The 21,146-nt window shown below is 41.9% G+C and overlaps 1 protein-coding gene across 1 annotated transcript in view; it reads left to right on the forward strand.

Annotated features, from left to right (window-relative positions):
* The window catches only part of LOC120519537 (titin-like), a gene marked incomplete at its 3' end in the record, with an annotated part of 48,135 nt that overhangs the window by 14,590 nt on the left and 12,399 nt on the right, over positions 1 to 21,146 (forward strand). The window contains exons 8-21 of the mRNA XM_039742500.1: positions 485 to 757; positions 911 to 1,174; positions 1,270 to 1,530; positions 2,827 to 3,087; positions 5,670 to 5,933; positions 8,606 to 8,866; positions 10,339 to 10,599; positions 10,955 to 11,215; positions 13,166 to 13,307; positions 15,164 to 15,332; positions 15,944 to 16,175; positions 16,265 to 16,549; positions 17,844 to 17,969; positions 19,663 to 19,851. Of these exons, the coding sequence (XP_039598434.1) occupies positions 485 to 757; positions 911 to 1,174; positions 1,270 to 1,530; positions 2,827 to 3,087; positions 5,670 to 5,933; positions 8,606 to 8,866; positions 10,339 to 10,599; positions 10,955 to 11,215; positions 13,166 to 13,307; positions 15,164 to 15,332; positions 15,944 to 16,175; positions 16,265 to 16,549; positions 17,844 to 17,969; positions 19,663 to 19,851 (3,249 nt within the window). The remainder of the gene's footprint in view (positions 1 to 484; positions 758 to 910; positions 1,175 to 1,269; positions 1,531 to 2,826; positions 3,088 to 5,669; positions 5,934 to 8,605; positions 8,867 to 10,338; positions 10,600 to 10,954; positions 11,216 to 13,165; positions 13,308 to 15,163; positions 15,333 to 15,943; positions 16,176 to 16,264; positions 16,550 to 17,843; positions 17,970 to 19,662; positions 19,852 to 21,146) is intronic.

The raw sequence follows: 21,146 nt of genomic DNA on the forward strand, positions 1-21,146 counted from the left end.
GTGTGTGTGTGCATGTTGTCTGTTAGGCCTTTCTCTTTTTTATTTCTTTATTTGGTTTGTACAATGCTATATACTGTATACCCTGCCGTTCTTTGCTGCCTCATGGTTAGGAGACCCGGGTTTGCTTCCCGCGTCCTCCCTGCGTGGAGTTTGCCCGTTCTCCCCGTGTCTGCGTGGGTTTCCTCCCACAGTCCAAAGACATGCAGGTCAGGTGAATTGGAGATCCTAAATTGTCCCGTGTGTGTGTGCTTGGTGTGTGGGTGTGCCCTGCAGTGGGCTGGCACCCTGCCCGGGGTTTGCTTCCTGCCTTGCGCCCTGTGTTGGCTGGGATTGGCTCCAGCAGACCCCTGTGACCCTGTAGTTAGGTTGGATAATGGATGGATAGTTCCATAGATCAGTTATGCCAAGATGTAGAAGAGCAGATCATGAAACGAGTCCATACCAGCAGCTACACTGACTTCTACTCCTTTGTTTGAATTTCCAGTACGTGCTGTAACAATCTTGCAAGGCCTCGGTGACAAGACTGTATGTGAGGGTGACATCGCTCAGCTGGAAATTAAGTTTTCTCAGGAAAATGTCGAAGGCACCTGGATGAAGAATGGACAGCCGATTCATCCAAGTGAAAGAGTTCACATTGTAATCGACAAGCAGACCCACATGCTGCTTATTGAAGACTCATTAAAGGCAGACGCTGGAACCTACTCCTTCCTTGTTACTGGCCATGACCTTTCAACATCGGGCCGATTGTCAGTTCAAAGTGAGTTATGCTTTTTATTTAAGAATATCAGACGCTTTCCTTGACTACATTGTTAACAATACTTTGCAACCGCAGAACATACAGAAAAAGTAGGTGGATGGCTTATCTGCAACACAGCACATGTTCAATATCTCGCTCTTTCTCCTTGTTCAGGTGTTGATATCGTTATACCACTGAAGGATGTGACTTCCGTTGAAGGAACAAAAGCTGTACTTGAAGCCAAAGTGACTGCCCAGGACATCGCTGCAGTTAAGTGGTATCTCGACGATGAGCTAATTACATCTACTGAGAGAGTCCAACCTGTTGCCAAAGGGGCAAAGCAAAGGCTGGTGTTCAGCAGAACATTTGCTTCAGACGAGGGACAGTACAAGCTAGTCATTGGCAAAGCAGAGTCCAGCTGCAGACTTACCGTTGAAAGTAAGTAGGGCTTTTGTTTTCTTTGTGGTAACATCTACTTTATTAGGACAATTGGTCTAACAAAAGTCAATTCATTGTGTGTGTGATCTCTTCAGGTATTCACATTGTCCAAGGACTGCAAGACCAGACCTGCACAGAAACCCAAAATGTGACATTTACAGTCAAGCTGTCACACCCTGGCATTGATGCTGTTTGGATGTTTAAAAACAACGTCCTCAAATCGGGTCCAAAATACAAAATGGAATCAGATGGCAAGGTGTACACGCTAACTGTGAACAATACAATGAAGGACGAGGAGGGAGAATATACATTTGCTGCAGGAGAAAAGACATCCAGTGCAAAGCTCACCGTTTCAGGTAAGGAAGTAACGCCGTAAAGAGGACGTGCTGCACAAACCACAGGTTGTATCTGTCAGGGGCTCAAATGTATGGCCTTGTAATTCCATGTCTAGCAAAAGGGCCCTGAACAAAAGGAATGCGCTTTAGCATAAAGAAGCTATTGTTGTCTTCAGTTTGATATTGATGACGTTAGCATTTGTTTTGTAACAAAGCAACAAAGTAAAGCAGATAAACCGTATCACCTACTACAATTAGGCAAGATTGTAATTCGATAATTCATCTTTATTCACCAGTTATGGTTAATCCAAGACGTTGTGTTCCTGTGGGCGTTTACTGGAAGCAAAAAGTGCACAACAACAACATTTATTTCTATAGCATATTTTTATACAAATGACGTCGCTCAAAGTGCTTTACATGATGAAGAAAGAAAATTAAAATCGGAGAACACTAATTAACAATTAATAAAAGGAAGGTGCGATGGCCAGGGAGGACAGAAAAAAACATAAAAAAAAAATAAAATCTGCAGGGGGTCCGAGGCCACAAGACCACCTGACCAACCCCCTCTGGGCATTCTACCTAACATCAATGATCAGTCCTCTTTGTATTCAGGGTTCTCATGGAAGGACTTGATGATGACGGTCATGTGGACCTCACGGTGCTTTGATCAGGTGGTCAAAGGTGGATCAGCGCAGAAAACCAGAAAAAGATCAGAAGAGAGAGTAGGGGTCACTACGGATTTTGGAGCCACCATGAATAGCAATGATAATTAATTGAATATGCAGAGCATCAGGATTAAATTAAGGTGAAGTTATGAGAAGGCCATGTTAAAGTAGTGAGTTTTTAGCAGTATTTTTAAAGTGCTCCACTGTATCAGCCTGGCGAATTCTCATTGGCAGGCTATTCCAGATTTAAGGTGCCTAACAGCAGAAGGCCGCCAGCCCGCCTCGCCACTTCTTTTAAGTTTAGCTCTTGGAATTTTAAACAGACACTCATTTGAAGATCTAAGGTTACGATTTGGAACCCTACCCTTTATGATTTGAGGACTCTGAGATCAGCTTAGCATTTATCCATGGAACGCACAAATTCAACCAATCTGTACTAATGCAGTGTACTGAATCATCTAGCAAGTGGTACCCTCTTTACGCAAAGCCAGCATAAGCGGTTTCTTGTACTTACTGTATGTATTAGTGGTCCCTTCCAACTGAGTCTGAACAATTTATCATCCCCAGAGAAACCAGGCCTTGATTTTTTTTTTTTATGATTTATCATAACTATCATGACACAAATCACAAAAAAAGTGTTGTTTATCCTAAGGTGGAGCCATAAGTAAACCCTTGGAAGATGTCACAGTTGCGGAGTCTCAGACTGCCATCTTTGAATGTGAAGTAGCCAACCCTGACTCAGAAGGCAAGTGGCTCAAGGAAGGAAAAACACTCAGCTTTACTGAAATCGTCAAATGTGAGTCAGATGGAAGAAAAAGAAGACTCATCATTCAAGGATCCAAGCAGGATGATGTTGGAGAGTACACGTACCAAGTGGCAACTTCAATGACATCCGCCAAGCTGAAGGTAGAAGGTAAGAAAGCATGCTGATATTTACATATTGTAGCTGTGTCTTTTTCTTGGTTCCCAAAGTCGACCAGCTACTGAGTCGGCAAGGCAGGATCCAGCATGAGTCAAACATGTAACAAAGACATTTCTCAGTCCAAAACGATTCTTTAGTGAACATTTAAAAAGAAGTAATGACAAAAATTCAGAAAAAAGTTATCACACATGCAGAATCTTCTTCTTCTTCTTACGGCTGCTCCCGTTTGGGGTTGCCACAGCGGATCATCCAAAATGGTTATACACATGCAGAATAAAAGGCAGAAAAGCAAAAAACTGTTCTTCTCTGTTTCATTGCAATCTTAGCTTTCTCCTGTTAAACTTCAGTTACTTTCTATAAAGACGCGTTATTTCACTACGGCAAACTTACATAGGCGTCACTTAGTGCATTCAGTACGTACAGTTTGAAACTCACCAACTGCAAGGCAGACCATAAACTGAACTCGTGTGGAGTCAGAATGACAAGAAAGAATTAGAATGTTCCATTGTTAACTTCGCTTGTGGGGGTTATAATAGAACCTCCCACTGATGACGCCATAATATACAGTAGATAGATAGATAGATAGATAGATAGATAAGGCACTATATAATAGATAGATAGATATGAAAGGCACTATATGATAGATAGATAGATAGATAGATATGAAAGGCTCTATATAATAGAGACAGACAGACAGACAGACAGACAGATAGCTAGATAGATAGCCATGGAAGGCACTATATGATAGATAGATAGATAGATACTTTATTAATCCTACATTCCCATACTCCAGCAGCAGCATACTGATAATAACAATATTAACTTAAAGAGTGATAACAATGCAGGTATAACAGACAATAACTTTGTATAATGTTAACGTTTACCCCCCTGGTGGAATTGAAGAGTCGCATAGTGTGGGGTCTCCTCAGTCTGTCAGTGGAGCAGGACGGTGACAGCAGTCTGTGATGAAGCTGCTCCTCTGTCTGGAGATGATCCTGTTCAGTGGATTCTCCATGATTGACAGGAGTCTGCTCAGCGCCCGTCGCTCTGCCACGGATGTCAGACTGTCCAGCTCCGTGCCTACAATAGAGCCTGCCTTCCTCACCAGTTTGTCCAGGCGTGAGGCGTCCCTCTTCTTTATGCTGCCTCCCCAGCACACCACCAGTAGAAGAGGGCGCTCACCACAACCGTCTGGTAGAACATCTGCAGCATCTTATTGCAGATGTTGAAGGACGCCAGCCTTCTAATGAAGTATAGTCGGCTCTGTCCTCTCTTACACAGAACATCAGTATTGGCAGTCCAGTCCAGTTTAACATCTAGCTGCACTTTATAGGTCTGAACTCTCTGCACAGTCACCTCTGATGATCACGGGGTCCATGAGGGGCCTGGGCCTCCTAAAATCCACCACCAGTTCCTTAGTCTTGCTGGTGTTCAGGTGTAGGTGGTTTGAGTCGCACCATTTAACAAAGTCCTTGATTAGCTTCCTATACTCCTCCTCCTGCTCAGGCAAACATTTGAACATAACTAAGAAAATACTTATCTCAATTTAACGTAACCTAACTAAGTAACAAATGGCTCCTACACATACAGTATTAGCGTTATGTGAGGAAACTGCAGCCCTCCGGCACTGAGCTACTTAGTTGCCTTCCCTTTGCCTCCTAAAAGTTGGAATCCACCAATTGCTTGCTGCCTTCACCTGCTGTTTTGGGGGTCATGTCCTTCTGGGACATCTTCTGTTTCCATAGGTTTACTGCCTCTGTTGACGTGTGGGCCTCACATTGATTCATTGACAACCTTTTTTCCATTTTATATTTTTAATCTGCATCCAGCCCTGCATGGAGGCCCTCCAACCTGCTGGGAAAAACCTGGGGGTTGGTGGCAGAATTGGCACTTCAGTCTCCAAAAAAAAAAAAAAACTCCCAGTGGTTCCATTCCATCATCTGAACTGGTGAGGTGCTGAGGTGTCACCTGTTGCATGGCTACACTCGGTCCTGATCTGAGATCCTGAGGTTGTCCGTCATGTGGTTCATCATGCGCCTGCTCCTAACCTCTCCTCTCCTCTCCTCCTTTGCTAGACCCTTGCCGGATAGACAATTAATTACAATACAGTGGTACCTCCGTATACGTCCTTTCCAGATCCTTGGACTTATACCAAACAGATTTTTCCCATAAGAAATAAAGGGAAAATGATTAATCCGTTCCCATGAAAAAATCCTACTGTTATTGGCATATTACACATTGATGTGGTTGTATAAAATAATTTAAACACTGCTTAATACTATCCATCCACTATCCAACCCGCTATATCCTAACTACAGGGTCACGTGGGTCTGCTGGAGCCAATCCCAGCCAACACAGGGCACAAGGCAGGAAACAAACCCTGGGCAGGGCGCCAGCCCACCACAGCTGCTTAATACTAAAATACATAAATACAAAAGCAATTAGATGAAATAAATAAAAATTTAACCTCACTTTACTTTTTAATAATGTCTTTGTTTTTCACAATTGTGAAATAAATATTCTACAGTTACTTGATTTTAGACGTGAAATGAATGTTCTCTTCTGTGTTACAGCTGTCAAGGTGAAGAAGACTCTGAAAAACCAAACAGTGACAGAAACACAGGATGCGGTCTTCTCTTTGGAGCTCACACATGCTGACGTTCATGGCTCTCAGTGGATTAAAAACGGTGTTGAACTGGAGCCCAGTGACAAGTACGAGATAAAAGTGGAAGGTTATCTGCACACTCTGACCATTAAAAACTGCAACACGCAGGATGAGTCTGTCTACAGCTTCAAACTGGGAAAGTTGGGAGCGACTGCCAGGCTTCATGTGGAGAGTAAGTTTCGTGATTTCCGTGGATAATTGAAATGTTGATGCAAGTGGAGTAATTCGTGATGAAATGAAAGATTAATGAGGAATAGGATGCTTAATGCACGTATTTGTTTTATTTATGTCCTACCGTTTAATAATGCATATGGAAGGCTTATTTTATGTGCTCGCCATTTGATTGCTGGAGTGTCACAGCGGGTTTAGACAATAATAGCAGTAGGAGTTCGTTGTATTGCCACGTGTGCCAACTACAGCGAACAGTGCTGTGATAAATAAGGATTCGTTAAAACATAGAACTTTATATCGTTTAATAGTAGAATGGTGTTGTACCATGTCAAGCAGAATGACACCTTTTATTGGCCGACTGTTATTTTTAATTATACTTTATTAATCCCGAAGGAAATTACTTGGTTTTTCGCATACCCCTTGGGGTCAGCCATTGTACAGCGAGCGCCCCTGGAGCAATTGAAGGTTAAGGGCCTTGCTCAAGGGCCCAGCAGAGTAGCATCTCTTTTGGCAGAGATGGGCATTCGAACCGGCAACCTTCGGGATACCGGCACAGATCCTTAGCCTCAGAGCCACCACTCTGGCCGATTATTATTCTTTAATAAAAAACACTACTCTCTTATCCGCTGTACCCCTTAGTCCTACTCCTGTTTTTCAAAGCTCATTAAAACTCCTTCTCATAGCCTTAATAACACAAGAATGGTGGGGTGGTGTGGGATGGTGCCCCTCTAGTCAGTCACTTGATCAAACACTATGTTTGTTAGTAATGGCACCCTTGGGTTGCTGCTCCTGCAGGATTCATGGTAGTCTTACAGAGTGAAATACAATAGAAACATTTATCAATAACGTGATTTTTACGGCTCGCACTCTCTTATTTCCTTTTAAAAGTAGTATCTTGATGGTTGGCTAAAACAGTTTGCTTTGAAAATGTCCATAAATTAATAGAGTTGAATGTAAAGGTCATAGGTCTAATTGTGCCATTGCCTACTGTACTTGTACAGGTGATCAGTTTTCTTCTCATTCCATGTAATTTCCTGCTCCTCTTCACCAATGTGCTGCTGTTAAATCTTTTACCCTCTCTTGAGGTCCATCATTTATGCTGTTGCACAGGCTCTGATGTTTCTACTGCTTGGTGTCCCAACCCTCAGGACCTCTCTGGCTCTTTTTACCAAGAGGCACAATACGTGATGTGCCAGGGTGGTTCTATGAGCACATTCGCTAAAACTTTATCTTTATCTTTGTGCCAGCATGGCTGCTTTGTGGTTCTTTTATAGCAGCTTATCATTTATTGTGTAGACCAGAATGCTCGCCACTAAGGCCTGTGGATTGAACACTGAACCCTATGTATCACTAAATACAGTGGAACCTCAGGTCTTGACCGTAATTCGTTCCTAAAACTCTGGTCGTAACCCGATTTGGTCGCGACCCGAACTAATTTCCCCCATAGGATTGCATGTAAATACAATTATTTCGTTCCAGACCGTACGAACTGTATGTAAATATATTTTTTAAGCACAAAAATAGTTAATCATACCATAGAATGCACAGCATAATACTAAACTAAATGTAAAAACATTGAATAACACGGAGAAAACCTTGAACAGAGAAAACTAACATTGCAAGAGTTCACGCTACAGCCTTACGAACCGCTCGCTCTAAACACTTTTTTTTTTAATGAGTTTCAAGCACAGGGGAAAAAATTAAAATGTGAAAAATCCTTAATTTATACAAAAACTAACCATAAACAACCAAGAAAACTAACCTTGCAGCAAACCGCCATGAATCTTCCAGGCTTTCTCACATAACATCGCCTCACTTACACCATCCCCTGCAAGCTGCTTCTCGTTCAGCCACACTAAACAGTTCTTCCAGCACTTGGAGGCCTCTGCCTGGTTAACACTGTAACTCCTTTTGCAACATCAGCTACTTTACTGGCTTCTTTCTGCTTTAGAATAGTCGAAATCGTAGATTTTGACTTCTTGTACTCGGCGGCAAGATCAGTAACACAAACGCCACGCTTAAACTTTTCAATAACTTCTTTCTTTAATTTGATTTCAGTTTTCTTCTCACCAACACTACCACTCTTCATTTTGCTTAGAGGCCATGATTAATTGCAAAATTAATGCAAAAGCACACGAAATAGAGCACAAAGAGTTCACAGCGAATGCACGCACGTCTGATCGAGAACAATGTACAGGGAGAGACTGAACACGTGCGGAAATCATCGGCGCGTACGAACCGGAAGGGAAACTGGCTTGTTCGTCACCCGAGTGTGCGTTGTCGTGAACAGATGCAAAAGTTTGGTGAACTCTTAGGTCGTAACCCGATTTGTACGTGTTCCGAGATGTTCGTGACCTGAGGTTCCACTGTATTGCACTTCTCCTGCTAATGCCCAGATTACAGAAATCCCAAAATAATTGTGCTGTACCTAGAAAAGTTGGAAAGGTCCTCTTAAAAAATCACAAGACTGTCACTTCAGTTTCTACCAGTGACTCGTTTTGTGAAGAGCTGAGTTTACTGATTCTACAAATGTGGACACGATTATGCGATCTCTTTAAAGGACACTGAAATGGTGCTCAGTATGCCAAAGAAATAAATAAAATGCCATCAATTGATTATTTGTCAAATTGAGAATTTTTATGGTCTGTTTTTCTCCCATTTGTTTCTCTGCAGCTATAAAGATTATAAAGAAACCCAAAGATGTGACCACCCTAGTTGATGCAACCGCTTCCTTCGAGCTGAGCCTGTCTCATGACAATGTGCCAGTTAAATGGATGTTCAACAATGTTGAGCTGAAGCCAAGTGGCAAGTACAAGATTTTGACAGAAAGGAAAGCCCACAAACTGCTTATTCAAAATGTCACCCAGGAGGACTCTGGAGAGTACACTGCCATCGTTGGACATCTTGAGTGCCGAACACGACTGTGTGTAGAAGGTGGGTCTGCTTCGAGTTTTCTGATCTTGGCCATTTATGAAATACATCACGTGACTCAGAATAATGTTCTATTCCTGTAATACACTTTTGTGTTTATTAACATTTCTTCATAAAAATCCATGTGTGATTAGATGCTGAGATCTATTATTCAAGAACCTTCTTGCTTAATTCTTTTTGCAGCAAATTGTAAGGAAGCTATTTATCCATCTATATTTTATGTTGTACTTGTAACTACATGCCAATTACTAGGCCTTATACAGGGAATAAGATTACAATCCAATGTCAGAGTTTTAGCAGATGAAAGAAATAAAACAAATCACTGGACAAATGTCATTATAGCCTAAATGTCCACTTTCATGTCAAATATCACGCATAGCAGGAGAAATGAGAGCTTTGAGGAAGGCAGTTACAGTCAAGAATTCAGTATGTAGGTTACAGGTAAGAACGACAGTCAAGAGATGAATCTTCAACTTGGATTTGACAGTGAAGGAAAATCAAGAACATGAAAGCGAGAGGATAGAGCCAGCTAGGAATGGCCACAATCCCATAAACCTCACTAAGATTAGTGCTGCAAGGTTATACCAACACTAATATCCATCCATCCATCCTCTTCTGCTTATCTGAGATTGGGTCACAGGGGTAGCTGCTTGAGCAGAGATGCCCAGAATTCCCTCTCCCCAGCCACTTCTTCTAGCTCTTCCGGGGGGATCCCAAGGCGTTCCCAGGCCAGCTGGGAGATATAGTCCATCCAGCGTGTCCTGGGTCTTCCCCGGGGCCTCATCCTGGTCAGATGAGCCTGGAACACCTCACCAGAGAGGCATCCTGATCAGATGCCTGAGCTGCCTCGTCTGACTACTCTCGTTGTGGAGGACCAGTGGCTCTACTCTGAGCTCCTCACCCTGTCTTTAAGGGAAAGCCCAGACACCCTGCGGAGGAAACTCATTTCAGCCGCTTGTATTCGCGATCTCGTTCTTTCGGTCACTACCCATAGCTCATGACCATAGGTGAGGGTAGGAGCGTAGATCGACTGGTAAATTGAGAGCTTTGCCTTTCAGCTCAGCTCCTTTTTTCACCACGACAGACCGAAAAAGGAGCTACTTACACTCTAATGATAAATCACTGAAACATTCTGACCCCAGAATACTTTGGAAGGAACAAACATCTATCTGCAAATTTCATTTATGAACAGAAGAAGCTCTACCTGCTGTATCCAAACACTGAAGTCTTGAAATGTAACCCTGTGGTACAACTGGGCAGGTCTGATCACATCTTGCTGCCACATATAAGCCTGTAATTGACAGTAGAAGCAGTCTAGGAGGCATCCTGATCAGATGCCCGAGCCACCTCGTCTGACTCCTCTCGATGCGGAGGACCAGCGGCTCTACTCTGAGCTCCTCACCCGATCTTTAAGGGAAAGCCCAGGCACCCTGCGGAGGAAACTCATTTTCTAACATCTTCTCTCTTCTCTTTAGCCCTTCGCATCACCAAGACAATGAAAAGCATCGAGATTCCTGAGACCAAGGCTGCCACATTTGAGTGTGAAGTTTCTCACTTTAATGTTCCTGCCATGTGGCTCAAAAATGGAGTGGAAATAGAAATGAGCGAAAAATTCCGAATTTCCGTTCAGGGCAAACTTCATCAGCTGATCATCATGAATACCAGCAGTGAAGATTCGGCCGAGTATACATTTGTCTGCGGGAATGATAAAGTCTCTGCAACTCTAACTGTTAATCGTAAGTCAAACCTGAAATGCTTTGTTCTGTTGCTGTATTGTGATGACAGAACGCCCCTATTCACATTTATTTGGAGTGTTTTCTGACTAAAGGGATCGCAGATTAATTCCATCCCAAGTCGAGTCCCTCTTTTAGAAGCCTAAATATAAGACAGTGATAAATAATAATAATGCATTTTATTTATATAGCGCCTTCCCCACGCTCAAGGCGCTTGTTGTAGTGGCAGATGTGTTTGTGTAACACTACTTTGTAGCTCAACTTCTCCTAGACACATTAATGAATACGGGTCTATCATCGATAACATTTTACTGCCGTGTTAACCATTCTAATGACACTTGTGCCCTTTTTTTCCCAGCCATCCTCATCACTTCTATGTTGGAAGACTTGAATGCTCAGGAGAAAGACACCATCACCTTTGAGGTTAATGTCAATTATGAAGGCATAACTTACAAATGGCTGAAGAATGGGGTGGAAATCCGATCCACTGACCGCTGCCAGATTAAATCTAAGCAAGTGAACCACACACTGACTATCAGGAACGTCCACTTTGGAGATGCTGCCGAGTACAGCTTTGTGGCAGGTTCTGCTGCCACCTCTGCCACTCTCTTTGTGGAAGGTAAATGGGGCTGCCTTTTTTTGATCGAAAGTGTTTTTTTATGCGACTACACGGAAATAATTTATAAAGCATTGTTCGTGAAGATCAGCTAAAGTGGTAAATTACAATCGACCACAGAGATGACAGTGCATGTTCATCCTGGTGTTTCTTGTCTGAATGTTTCCAAACAAATAAAAGAAAAAATTGAACGTTGGTTAAGAATTTCAGGTTCCTGACTCACGCTCTCATGATTACACACTTCAGCACTGCACTGTATAGATTAGGTTCTACCTATAATGAATCTCTTTGTCCCATAGTGTCATTTGTCTTCCACTGTCTCATGTCCAGTGTTGGAGAATTTTACTTTTAAAATAAACTTACTTAAATTACTCATTACTTACAAAAAGGGTAACTAAATCTATATACATAAAACCAAATACCACTGATCACAAAATCTCCCGGACCATAAGGACTTGGGACTTGACATTTGGAATGTCGGTTACCATTGGCCCACAGGGTTAGGTTTTAAAAATTTCGTGGTTCAAGCGTGAAATGTCTTCTAGTGTTTTAGACCTGTCTGTATGTCTGTCCGCTTTTCACGAGAAAACTACTTAACAGATCTTTTTTTTTCTAGAATTTGCTTGAACACTCCGGTTGATTTTGCGCCTTCACTCATTGCGCTAAGTATCAGAGTTCACTTGCGGTAGCAATTTATTCGCGTTAATCCGAGAGAGAAGCAGCGGGCCGAGACCCTCCTCACTCATGCGCCAGCCTCAGGGTGTAACCCAACCTCTGCTTAGTTAGCGAATGAGAGAACTACTGTACTTAGCGGAATTAGATCGGGTTTTTTATTCTAGAATTTGCTTGAACACTCCGGTTGATTTTGCGACTTCTCTCATTGCGCGAAGTATCAGAGTTCGCTTGTGGTACCGATTTGCATGAATTTGACAGAGGCTGTGGGCTGAGGGGAATGTGAGCACAGGGCAACTCCTCACTCACGTGCCAGCCTTGAGGCGTATCTTACACCTGCTTGGTTAGTGAACGAGAGGACTACTTCACGGATTTAGATCTTTTTTTTTTTTCTAGAATTTGTTTGAACATTCCGGTTGATTTTGCGACTTCTCTCATTGCGCTAAGAATCATAGTTCGCTTGCAGGAGCGATGTAGTCACGCCAATCTGAGAGAGAGGCTGCGGGCCGAGGGGAGGGGGAAGCGTGACGTCAGGAGTCGGGAGCCGGGCAGGGCCCTCCTCGCTGTCCTGTTTCACTAATACGCGGGCGAAGCCGTGGGGGACGGCTAGTATATTATATAGTTACTTATTGCAAAGTGGAATGTGTTACCAACAGTGCAATACTTTGCGTTACTTTTTCTTCTTTTGTAAGAAAAACTGCACATTTCACTGGTAAGCATTTCTTATTAAATCTTAAGCCCATATATGAACCGTTATGAAACTGACCAGAAACATGGCCTAATTTCTTAATGTTTTTGTGTTTTATTAATATGTTTAGTCCTTCATGTGCTTTGAAGTAAATAACATCCATCCACTTTTTCCATCCCCAACGATCTGTGGTATGAACTCTGGCTATGGCACCACCCAGTCACACGGTTTCTGATGTCAATAGCAAATAACAGTCTAATGACCACGTATCTGCCTGGGTGGGTTGCCAACCGGGATCCCGAGTTGTTTCGTCGTGTAGTGGGTGCGCCAACGTGTTGTACCAGTGCATGTTCCCCAACTTGACTTGACTTGACTCGTTGCTTTAAAAAGTTATCTGACTACACGTTACTTTTAATATGTTGAAAGCCCCCCACACACACACTGCTCATGTTTATATTATCAGCCCACCACTGGTGAAGATGGGTCCGAAAGTGGATGGATGGCTTGCATGCCAACCCCCTGCAGTATACTGTGGTATAAAGTATTCGGTCAAATTTAAATGTGCTCTGATTTACATTTTTTTTTTCTTTTAGCTCGTCTTATTGAGTTTAGGAAACATATTAAGGATATTAAAATTATCGAGAAGAAGAAAGCAACTTTTGAATGCGAGCTCTCAGAACCCAACGTTTCTGTGCAGTGGATGAAAGACGGACAAGAGCTTGAAACTGGCGATAGGTAAAGTCGGCTGTGGGCATATGTGATGGCATGATCCGTGTATGGCAATATATAAGATTAAAGCTCTGCAGAGGATATGTGGAGAGATGATGGACTTCATTCTACATATTGAGTATACTGCATATTTTAGAATTGCACTAATACTTTATACTTGATAAATGCATTTAATGATTGTCTGTATTGTGGTTTTATTGAAGTGTTCAATAATTTAAATCTGAGAGCAGGACAGACCATTATCTACTGTATGAATTAAAGTATGGCTTTTAAAAATGGACAAAACCCTCTAGCCTCATTGTGAAGATTTATTGATCAGTTTCAAATCTGGCTGTTCCACATTTTCCAAAAGAGAAGCTTCTAGCAAATTCCGTAAACACATTTGGCAGCACAGTGGTTAGTGCTGCTGCCTAGCGGTTCTGACCTCCTTGGTTTGAAGGCCCCGTGTAGAGTTTCTATGTCGGAGTTTATTCTCCTCCAAGTGCTCTTCTCTTCCTCCCATCTCCTGAAATAGTTGGAGGATGGATAGATAGATAGATAGATAGATAGATAGATAGATAGATAGATAGATAGATAGATAGATAGATAGATAGATAGGAAAGGCGCTATAGATAGATAGATAGATAGATAGATAGATGAAAGGCACTATATAATAGATAGATAGATAGATAGATAGATAGATAGATAGATAGATAGATAGATAGGAAAGGCGCTATAGATAGATAGATAGATAGATAGATGAAAGGCACTATATAATAGATAGATAAATAGATAGATAGATGAAAGGCACTATATAATAGATAGATAAATAGATAGATAGATAGATAGGAAAGGCGCTATAGATAGATAGATAGATAGATAGGAAAGGCGCTATAGATAGAGAGATAGATAGATAGGAAAGGCGCTATAGATAGATAGATAGATAGATAGATATGAAAGGCGCTATAGATAGATAGATAGATAGATAGGAAAGGCACTATATAATAGATAGATAGATAGATAGATAGGAAAGGCGCTATAGATAGATAGATAGATAGATAGGAAAGGCACTATATAATAGATAGATAGATAGATAGAAAGATGGGAAAGGCACTATATAATAGATAGATAGGTAGATAGATGGGAAAGGTGCTATAGATAGATAGATAGGAAAGGCACTATATAATAGATAGGTAGATAGATAGATAGATAGATAGATAGATAGATAGATAGATAGATAGATAGATAGATAGATAGATAGATAGATAGATTACTTTATTAATCCCAAAGGGAAATTCACATTATGGTTAGGTGAGATTAACTGGCAACTCTGAATTGTGCTTGTGTGAGTCTGAGTGTGGCTGGATGTGCACGGGTGGGCTCTGTGACCGATTCCCCGTAGCTCCAGGGCTGGAATCCTTGTAGCCTTGTGACTGGTATCCACCGGGTAAGGTCTGGCAACCTGAGATCGTGAATTAGATTAAACAAGTCCTAGAAAGTTTTTGCTTTATTTTATAATTATCAACTTTGTAACTGAGGTCAGATAGGCTCTTGAATTTAATAAAATAACCTATAGTACTAGGGTGTTGTACTGTGTTAGCCATTATGAATGTAGAGAAAAGCTTAGCAAAAAGACACCTTTTATTGGCTAACTAAAAGGATTACAGTATGCAAGTTTTCGAGGCAACTCAGGCTCCTTCTTTTACATCTTGCCTGAAAGCCTGCATATTGTAATCCTTTTAGTTAGCCAATAAAAGGTGTCATTTTGCTTGACTTTTCTCTACATAAAGTAAAAGTATTGGTATCTCTAAAGAAGGTCTTCTTTATGCAACAAAAGGTTAACATTCAAAATTTTCACAATTATTTCTTTCTTCTGTGCACAGGTACAAATTTGTCACGGAAAAGTTTGTTCACCGCCTCATCATCCCCACCGTCCGCATATCTGACGCAGGAGAGTACTCTGTAGTGGCAGGAGGAAACCTCTCGACTGCCCATCTCTATGTGGAAGGCCGGGATGTTAAGATATCAGATCCAGTTGAAAAGCACATTACGGTAAGTTGTCGCTGCTCAGTGTTTGTAACGTCATGAATTTGCAGCATCCCGTCTCATTTTAGCTTTGCTCTTTTGAAATCAGTCAGTTATCCTTTGCTGTTCAAAGCAATCCTTCCAGTGCAAGTAATTGAGAAACTGGCCTGTAGGCGTGATAGTAATCACTGTGAGAATAATTTTTAAGTAACTATTAACTATTATTTAAAAATATAAAAACACTTTGTTTTGAATCAAATTATTTTCACAATATTTTGACATAACATGACGTTTAAGGGAATCTCCATGAAACGGGAATTCCCCATCATAGATGGCACCAGTATGCAGAACCCACTGTGTATGGCGCCATCTACGAACAGTGACGGCATAGGGAGGTACAGGGAGGCATTATTCACTTTTCATTAAATTTTGAAAATGGCTATAAAATTAATTAATTGAATAATTTATGTGATAAATTCAGCCATGAAAAATGTTTGTGGTGCCCCCTTTACCCTTGATGCCCTAAGCAGGTGCTTACTTTGCTTGTATGGTTAATCCAGCACTGCTTCCAACAGTCAGCATTTGAATGTATTTTGATATATTCTTGATTAATTTTTTTATATCTCTTTTGGTTAAAGGTAATTGAACGTCAGAAAGCTGTGATTGAATTTGAAGTTAATGAGGAGGATGTGGATGCTCGTTGGCTCAGGAATGGAGTTGAAATTAACTTCCGAGTTGAAGAAAGGTTTAAATACATCATTCTGCGAAGGCTTCATCGTCTGACGATCACTGAGACCATCACCAGTGATGCTGGGGAATATACCTTTGTAGCAGGCAGGAACAGAAGTGTGGTTACACTACAGGTTAACTGTGAGTATTTTTAATTAATGACTACCAGGAAGTCTCCTTCCATTTGGCAGTCAGCTTGCTGACCTCAAACCTGATTCTTTATCTGGCAGTGCCTGAACCTCCAAGGATTATTCAAGAGCTGGAGCCTCTCACAGTCGAATCTGGAAAGCCAGCACGGTTCTGTGCAAAGGTCACTGGCAGGCCTCTGCCTCAAATTTCCTGGTATAAAGAAGACCTGAAAATCTTTGCTGGCTACAAGTGCAAGTTCCTCCATGATGGAGAAGAGTATACGCTATTGCTGATTGAGGTTTTCCCAGAAGATGCAGCTACTTACACTTGTGAAGCTAAAAACGATTACGGTGTTGCCACCAGCTCTGCTTCACTCACTGTTGAAGGTAAAGACTTCTTTGAGGTCAAGCTTGAGTCTGCTTAAATTTGAACAAATACAAAGATGAGTAATCCAATAAATAAATATAACAATAAAATTTCCATTATTCAATATGTAATGAATGAAAAAATATACAGTGTAGAAAAATAAAACGGCACAACTGTACACAACTAGGTGTAATTTAATTGTTCATGAAGCTAAAACTGCAAACAAATGCTGTGAGGCCATGTCGTGCCAGCCTGACCGTAGAGCATCCTTTGCAGTGTACGATATGTCAGATCTTATCATTTCTTTAACAGTAGAATTACCAGAGCCTCCGAAAAAACTTGTAAAACGCTTCGCACCTCTCCGTCAGCGTATTTTGTCCTTTAAATGTGTTGGTGCAGTATAAAATTTAAAAGCATTTTTTATTGCCTAACTTCTTCATTTTTCTGATTTTTGTTAAATGTAGCAATTGAGATATAGCGGGTTGGATAATGGATGGATGGATGTAGTAATTGACTTAACGCTACTCCTTACTATCTGCATCTAAACAGTGTATTGAAACAATCAAGAGGGACAATAGAGTGTTCATCCATCCATGGATTATCCAACCCGCTATATCCTAACTACAGGGTCACAGGGGTCTGCTGGAGCCAATCCCAGCCAACCCAGGGCGCAAGGCAGGAAACAAACCCCGAGCAAGGCGCCGCAGTAGAGTGTTCAGTTATATATCATAATGTATGGGAGTATAAGTTAAGGGAAGTTGTCCACTAGTGAGGCATCACCTGGAGTACTGTTCATAGTTTTGGTCTCCATATTACAAAAAAAAGATCTAATATTATTAGAGGAACTCCAGAGAAGAGCGAATAGGCTGAATTCAGCAGTAAGAGGTACGAATTAGGAGGAGAGATTGAAGGAGTTGAGCCTTTTTAGTTTAAGCAAACAGAGATTAAGAGGAGACCTGATATGAAAGGAATCAGTGCAGCAGATCCCAGCTGTTACTTTAAAATGAATCATGCAACAAGACCACCAGGAACACAGCTAGAAACTTATTAGGGGCAAATTTTGCATAAATGCTAGAATTTTTTTCTTCACACAAAAACGGTAGGCATATGGAATAAAATACCAAGTAGTGTGGTGGAAAACAGGACTTTAGGGAACTTCAGATCTCGACTGTATGTTACTTTAGACAATCTGGATCAATAAGATGGATGATGTTGTTGGGTTTAATGGCCAGTTATCAATAACATTTTTGAAATGTTCATTACATTACATTACATTATCCCAATACGGCTTTGGTTGTTTTGTTTTTTTTTTAGTTCCAGAGGTCCCATCTCCTGAAGTAGAGGCTCCCATTCTTCCTCCAGTCGTGATTTCTCCAATTCAAGACACATCAACTGTTGAAGGAGAATCTGCCCGTTTCCAGTGCAGAGTTTCAGGATCAGGTGAGACATTTGGGGGAAAAAAGGGACAGAAAGCCAATGGCACCTAGTTGAAGATTATAAAACAGACCATCTGTGTGGAACTCCATATGTCAGTTATCAGCACAGGGATGGAACGACTTCTGGGTGGAGTGTGGATATTTTTCCATGTTTAGGAATGTGATGGTCAGAATACACTCCGTGTGATGATACAGCAAGCTGATTTTGTACTTATTGCTATATAGGGGGATCTGCCCTGCTCGCTTCGCTCGCCCACCCCCAGGTTTGGTTAACTGGATATACAATTTAAAGAGATTATTTTCATGGGAATTGTTACATATGTATTATTTTCACCTTTACTTACTGTATTTACTGTATTTTATAGACACACACACCCACCCACACACCAAGCACACACACGGGACAATTTAGGATCGCCAACGCACCTAACTTGCATGTCTTTGGACTGTGGGAGGAAACCCACGCAGACACAGGGAGAACATGCAAACTCCATGCAGGGAGGGAGGACCCGCGAAGCGAACCCAGACGGGTCTCCTAACTGGCAGCAGCGCTACCACTGCGTCTTTGAGACATCAAAGATTTTTAATTCCACATTTCTTTCTAAGACGTTTAACTCAGCTGATCGAGCTGCCCTGTGGGACATTCTGAGGGTTCGCAGGATTCCCTCGAAGTTGCTGGATATCATGGCCGGCCTGCCCACTGGTACTGTGAGTGCTGTGCAGAGTGGAGGCAGACCCTCTGTGGTTTTCCCAGTTGATTCTGGGGTTCATCAACGGTGTGTTCTGCTCCTACTCTGTTCAATGATCACATGGACTGGGCGTTGGGCAAGGTCGTGGGGTCCAGCGACTGTGGGGCATCTGTTGGTGAAGAAAGATTCACTGATCTCGACTTTGCTGACGAAGCTGTGATCTTTACTGAGTCAATGGAGGCTCTGATCGGGGGGCTCAAGAGACTGAGTGAGGGGTCTGAGTTTCTGGGCGTGTGAGTGTCCTGATAAAAACCAAAGAGCCAGGCCTTTAATGACCTCTTGGGCACGGCCATCAGCAGTGTGTCTGCCTGCAGAGAGAGTATTGACCTCGTCATTGAGAGGTTTACTTACCTTGGCAGTGACATTCATGTCACTGGTGACTCTTCCTATGAAGACAGTAGAAGGACTGGGAGAGCACGGGGCGATCATGAGGTTGCTGGAAAGGGGCGTGTGGCGCTCCTGATATCTATGCAAAAGGACGAAGGTCCAAGTCTTTAGAGTCCTGGTGCTTCCTGTGTGATTTGTGGGACATGGATGCTATCCAGTGACCTGAGATGAAGACTGGAATCCTTCATGTGTCTCTCCGGAAAATCCTTGAGTACTGCTGGTTTGACTTTGTGTTGCTCATGGAGTCCCGAATGAGGCACATGACCTGCATTGTGAGGAAGCATCAGTTACGGCACTACAGCCATGTGGCGCGATTACCCGAGGGTGATTCTGCTCATTGTTGAAGACCCGAGTGGCTGGACCAGGCCAAGGGGTCGCCCACGTAACACCTGGCTGTGGCAGATAGAGGGTCATTTCCAGAGGGTGGGACTGGTCACTGGGGGGGTTGCCAACCGGGATCCCGAGTTGTTTCGCCGTGTAGTGGGTGTGACAACGCTCTGTACCAGTGCATGCTCCCCAACTTGACTTGACTTGATTTCTTTCTATTCTGTTGATCCACAGACCTAACTGTGACCTGGTACTGCAGAGATAAGGAGATTAGACAATCTGAATTTTTCAGAATGACACAGCATGATGATATCTGCCAGCTGGAGATTGCCAAGGCTTACCCTGAAGATGAAGGCCTATACACTTGTGTGGCCAAAAACTCAGCGGGACAAGTCTCCTGCTCAGCCAGGTTGTCCCTTCAAGGTATGTTCTGAGCTCTCTTGCTACCTCTGCATTTTGGAAATGATGTCACCACAGCACTGTTTATAACTTGCTCTCAAGTCTATTATGCTTTACATGTCTTTATGGAAACAAACTTGTATTTGAAAAAACTGTTTGTGTGTCGGATTTAAAAGCAAATGTTGAAATTGAACTTCTCTTTGGGTTGACGAGCTGTGAGGAAGTTACAGAATATGATCAGCTGCGAAACTGCATGGTAAAGAATACCATTTCATAGAATTATGACATTTTTTAATTTTACTACAGTAATGCACTTAACCCTTAGATTTTAGAATTAGATCTGGTTAACTGAAGTTAGGAAACTTAAAGGAATACTCTGCCACAAAATTCGATATATTTTTTTACCTGTTACTTAATCCATGTGTTTTGTAGTGATAAACGGAGAAAAAAAATTACAATTTCATGTTTTCATCGAGAAAGGAGATGAAACAGTTTATGATAGAATTTTGGGCTTTGGTGACACACACAGTTTTAAAAGCGTCTATAAAAACATTGCATGTTGGTCCTGCTACATAATTCACATGTCATTTATTCAGCTTTATGCTCACAACATGCAAAGCACGTGCATTTTTGCTAAACTATTGTTAAATAAATGCTGCTGGAAAAATCAGGATTAGCCATAAACAGGAAACACAAGTCACATGGGATTGAGGCTCTGAACTGAAGATAGGATTCTTCACCAATGAATGAGGGGGAGAGGCAGGGCTTCAGTTTAAATCAGCAGTCCCGTGAGAAATGTATTTAATGTTTAAGCCTGGTGCTGATATTTCCGAAAGCATTTATTTAATAATAGTTTAGCAAAAATTGTATGTGCGAGGCATGTTGTGAGCATACATACGATTGGATAACTGAGAAATGGATTATTTGACACAAGTAACATGAGAATTTCTTTGCTGTGGTCCAACATTGGTCGCCATACAGCACCATTCTATAATAAACTTTGTTATCTCCATTTTTCATGAAAACATGACATTGTTTATCTCGGTCATCACTACGAAACACGTTAAGTAAAAAAAAAAATACCATATATATACCATATATACAATTGGAAATGGGATGAAACTCTGATAGGAAGAGATCCGGCAGAGCCAAAGCCGCCACCTGATCTGAAGACGAGTTTCTGAGGGTCACCAGCTGGTGTGGTCACAGGCGCCTCACAGCACAACTTAACAGTGCAGGCCGACAAAAGCGTGTATCAGTTTTTACGGTGAAGAGGAGACGAGGCGAGTGGCAGTCAGAAAGCCATTCCTTAAAGGACA

The sequence above is a fragment of the Polypterus senegalus genome, unplaced genomic scaffold (genome assembly GCF_016835505.1).
Source record: "Polypterus senegalus isolate Bchr_013 unplaced genomic scaffold, ASM1683550v1 scaffold_5021, whole genome shotgun sequence".
Classification (NCBI taxonomy): Eukaryota; Metazoa; Chordata; class Cladistia; order Polypteriformes; family Polypteridae; genus Polypterus; species Polypterus senegalus.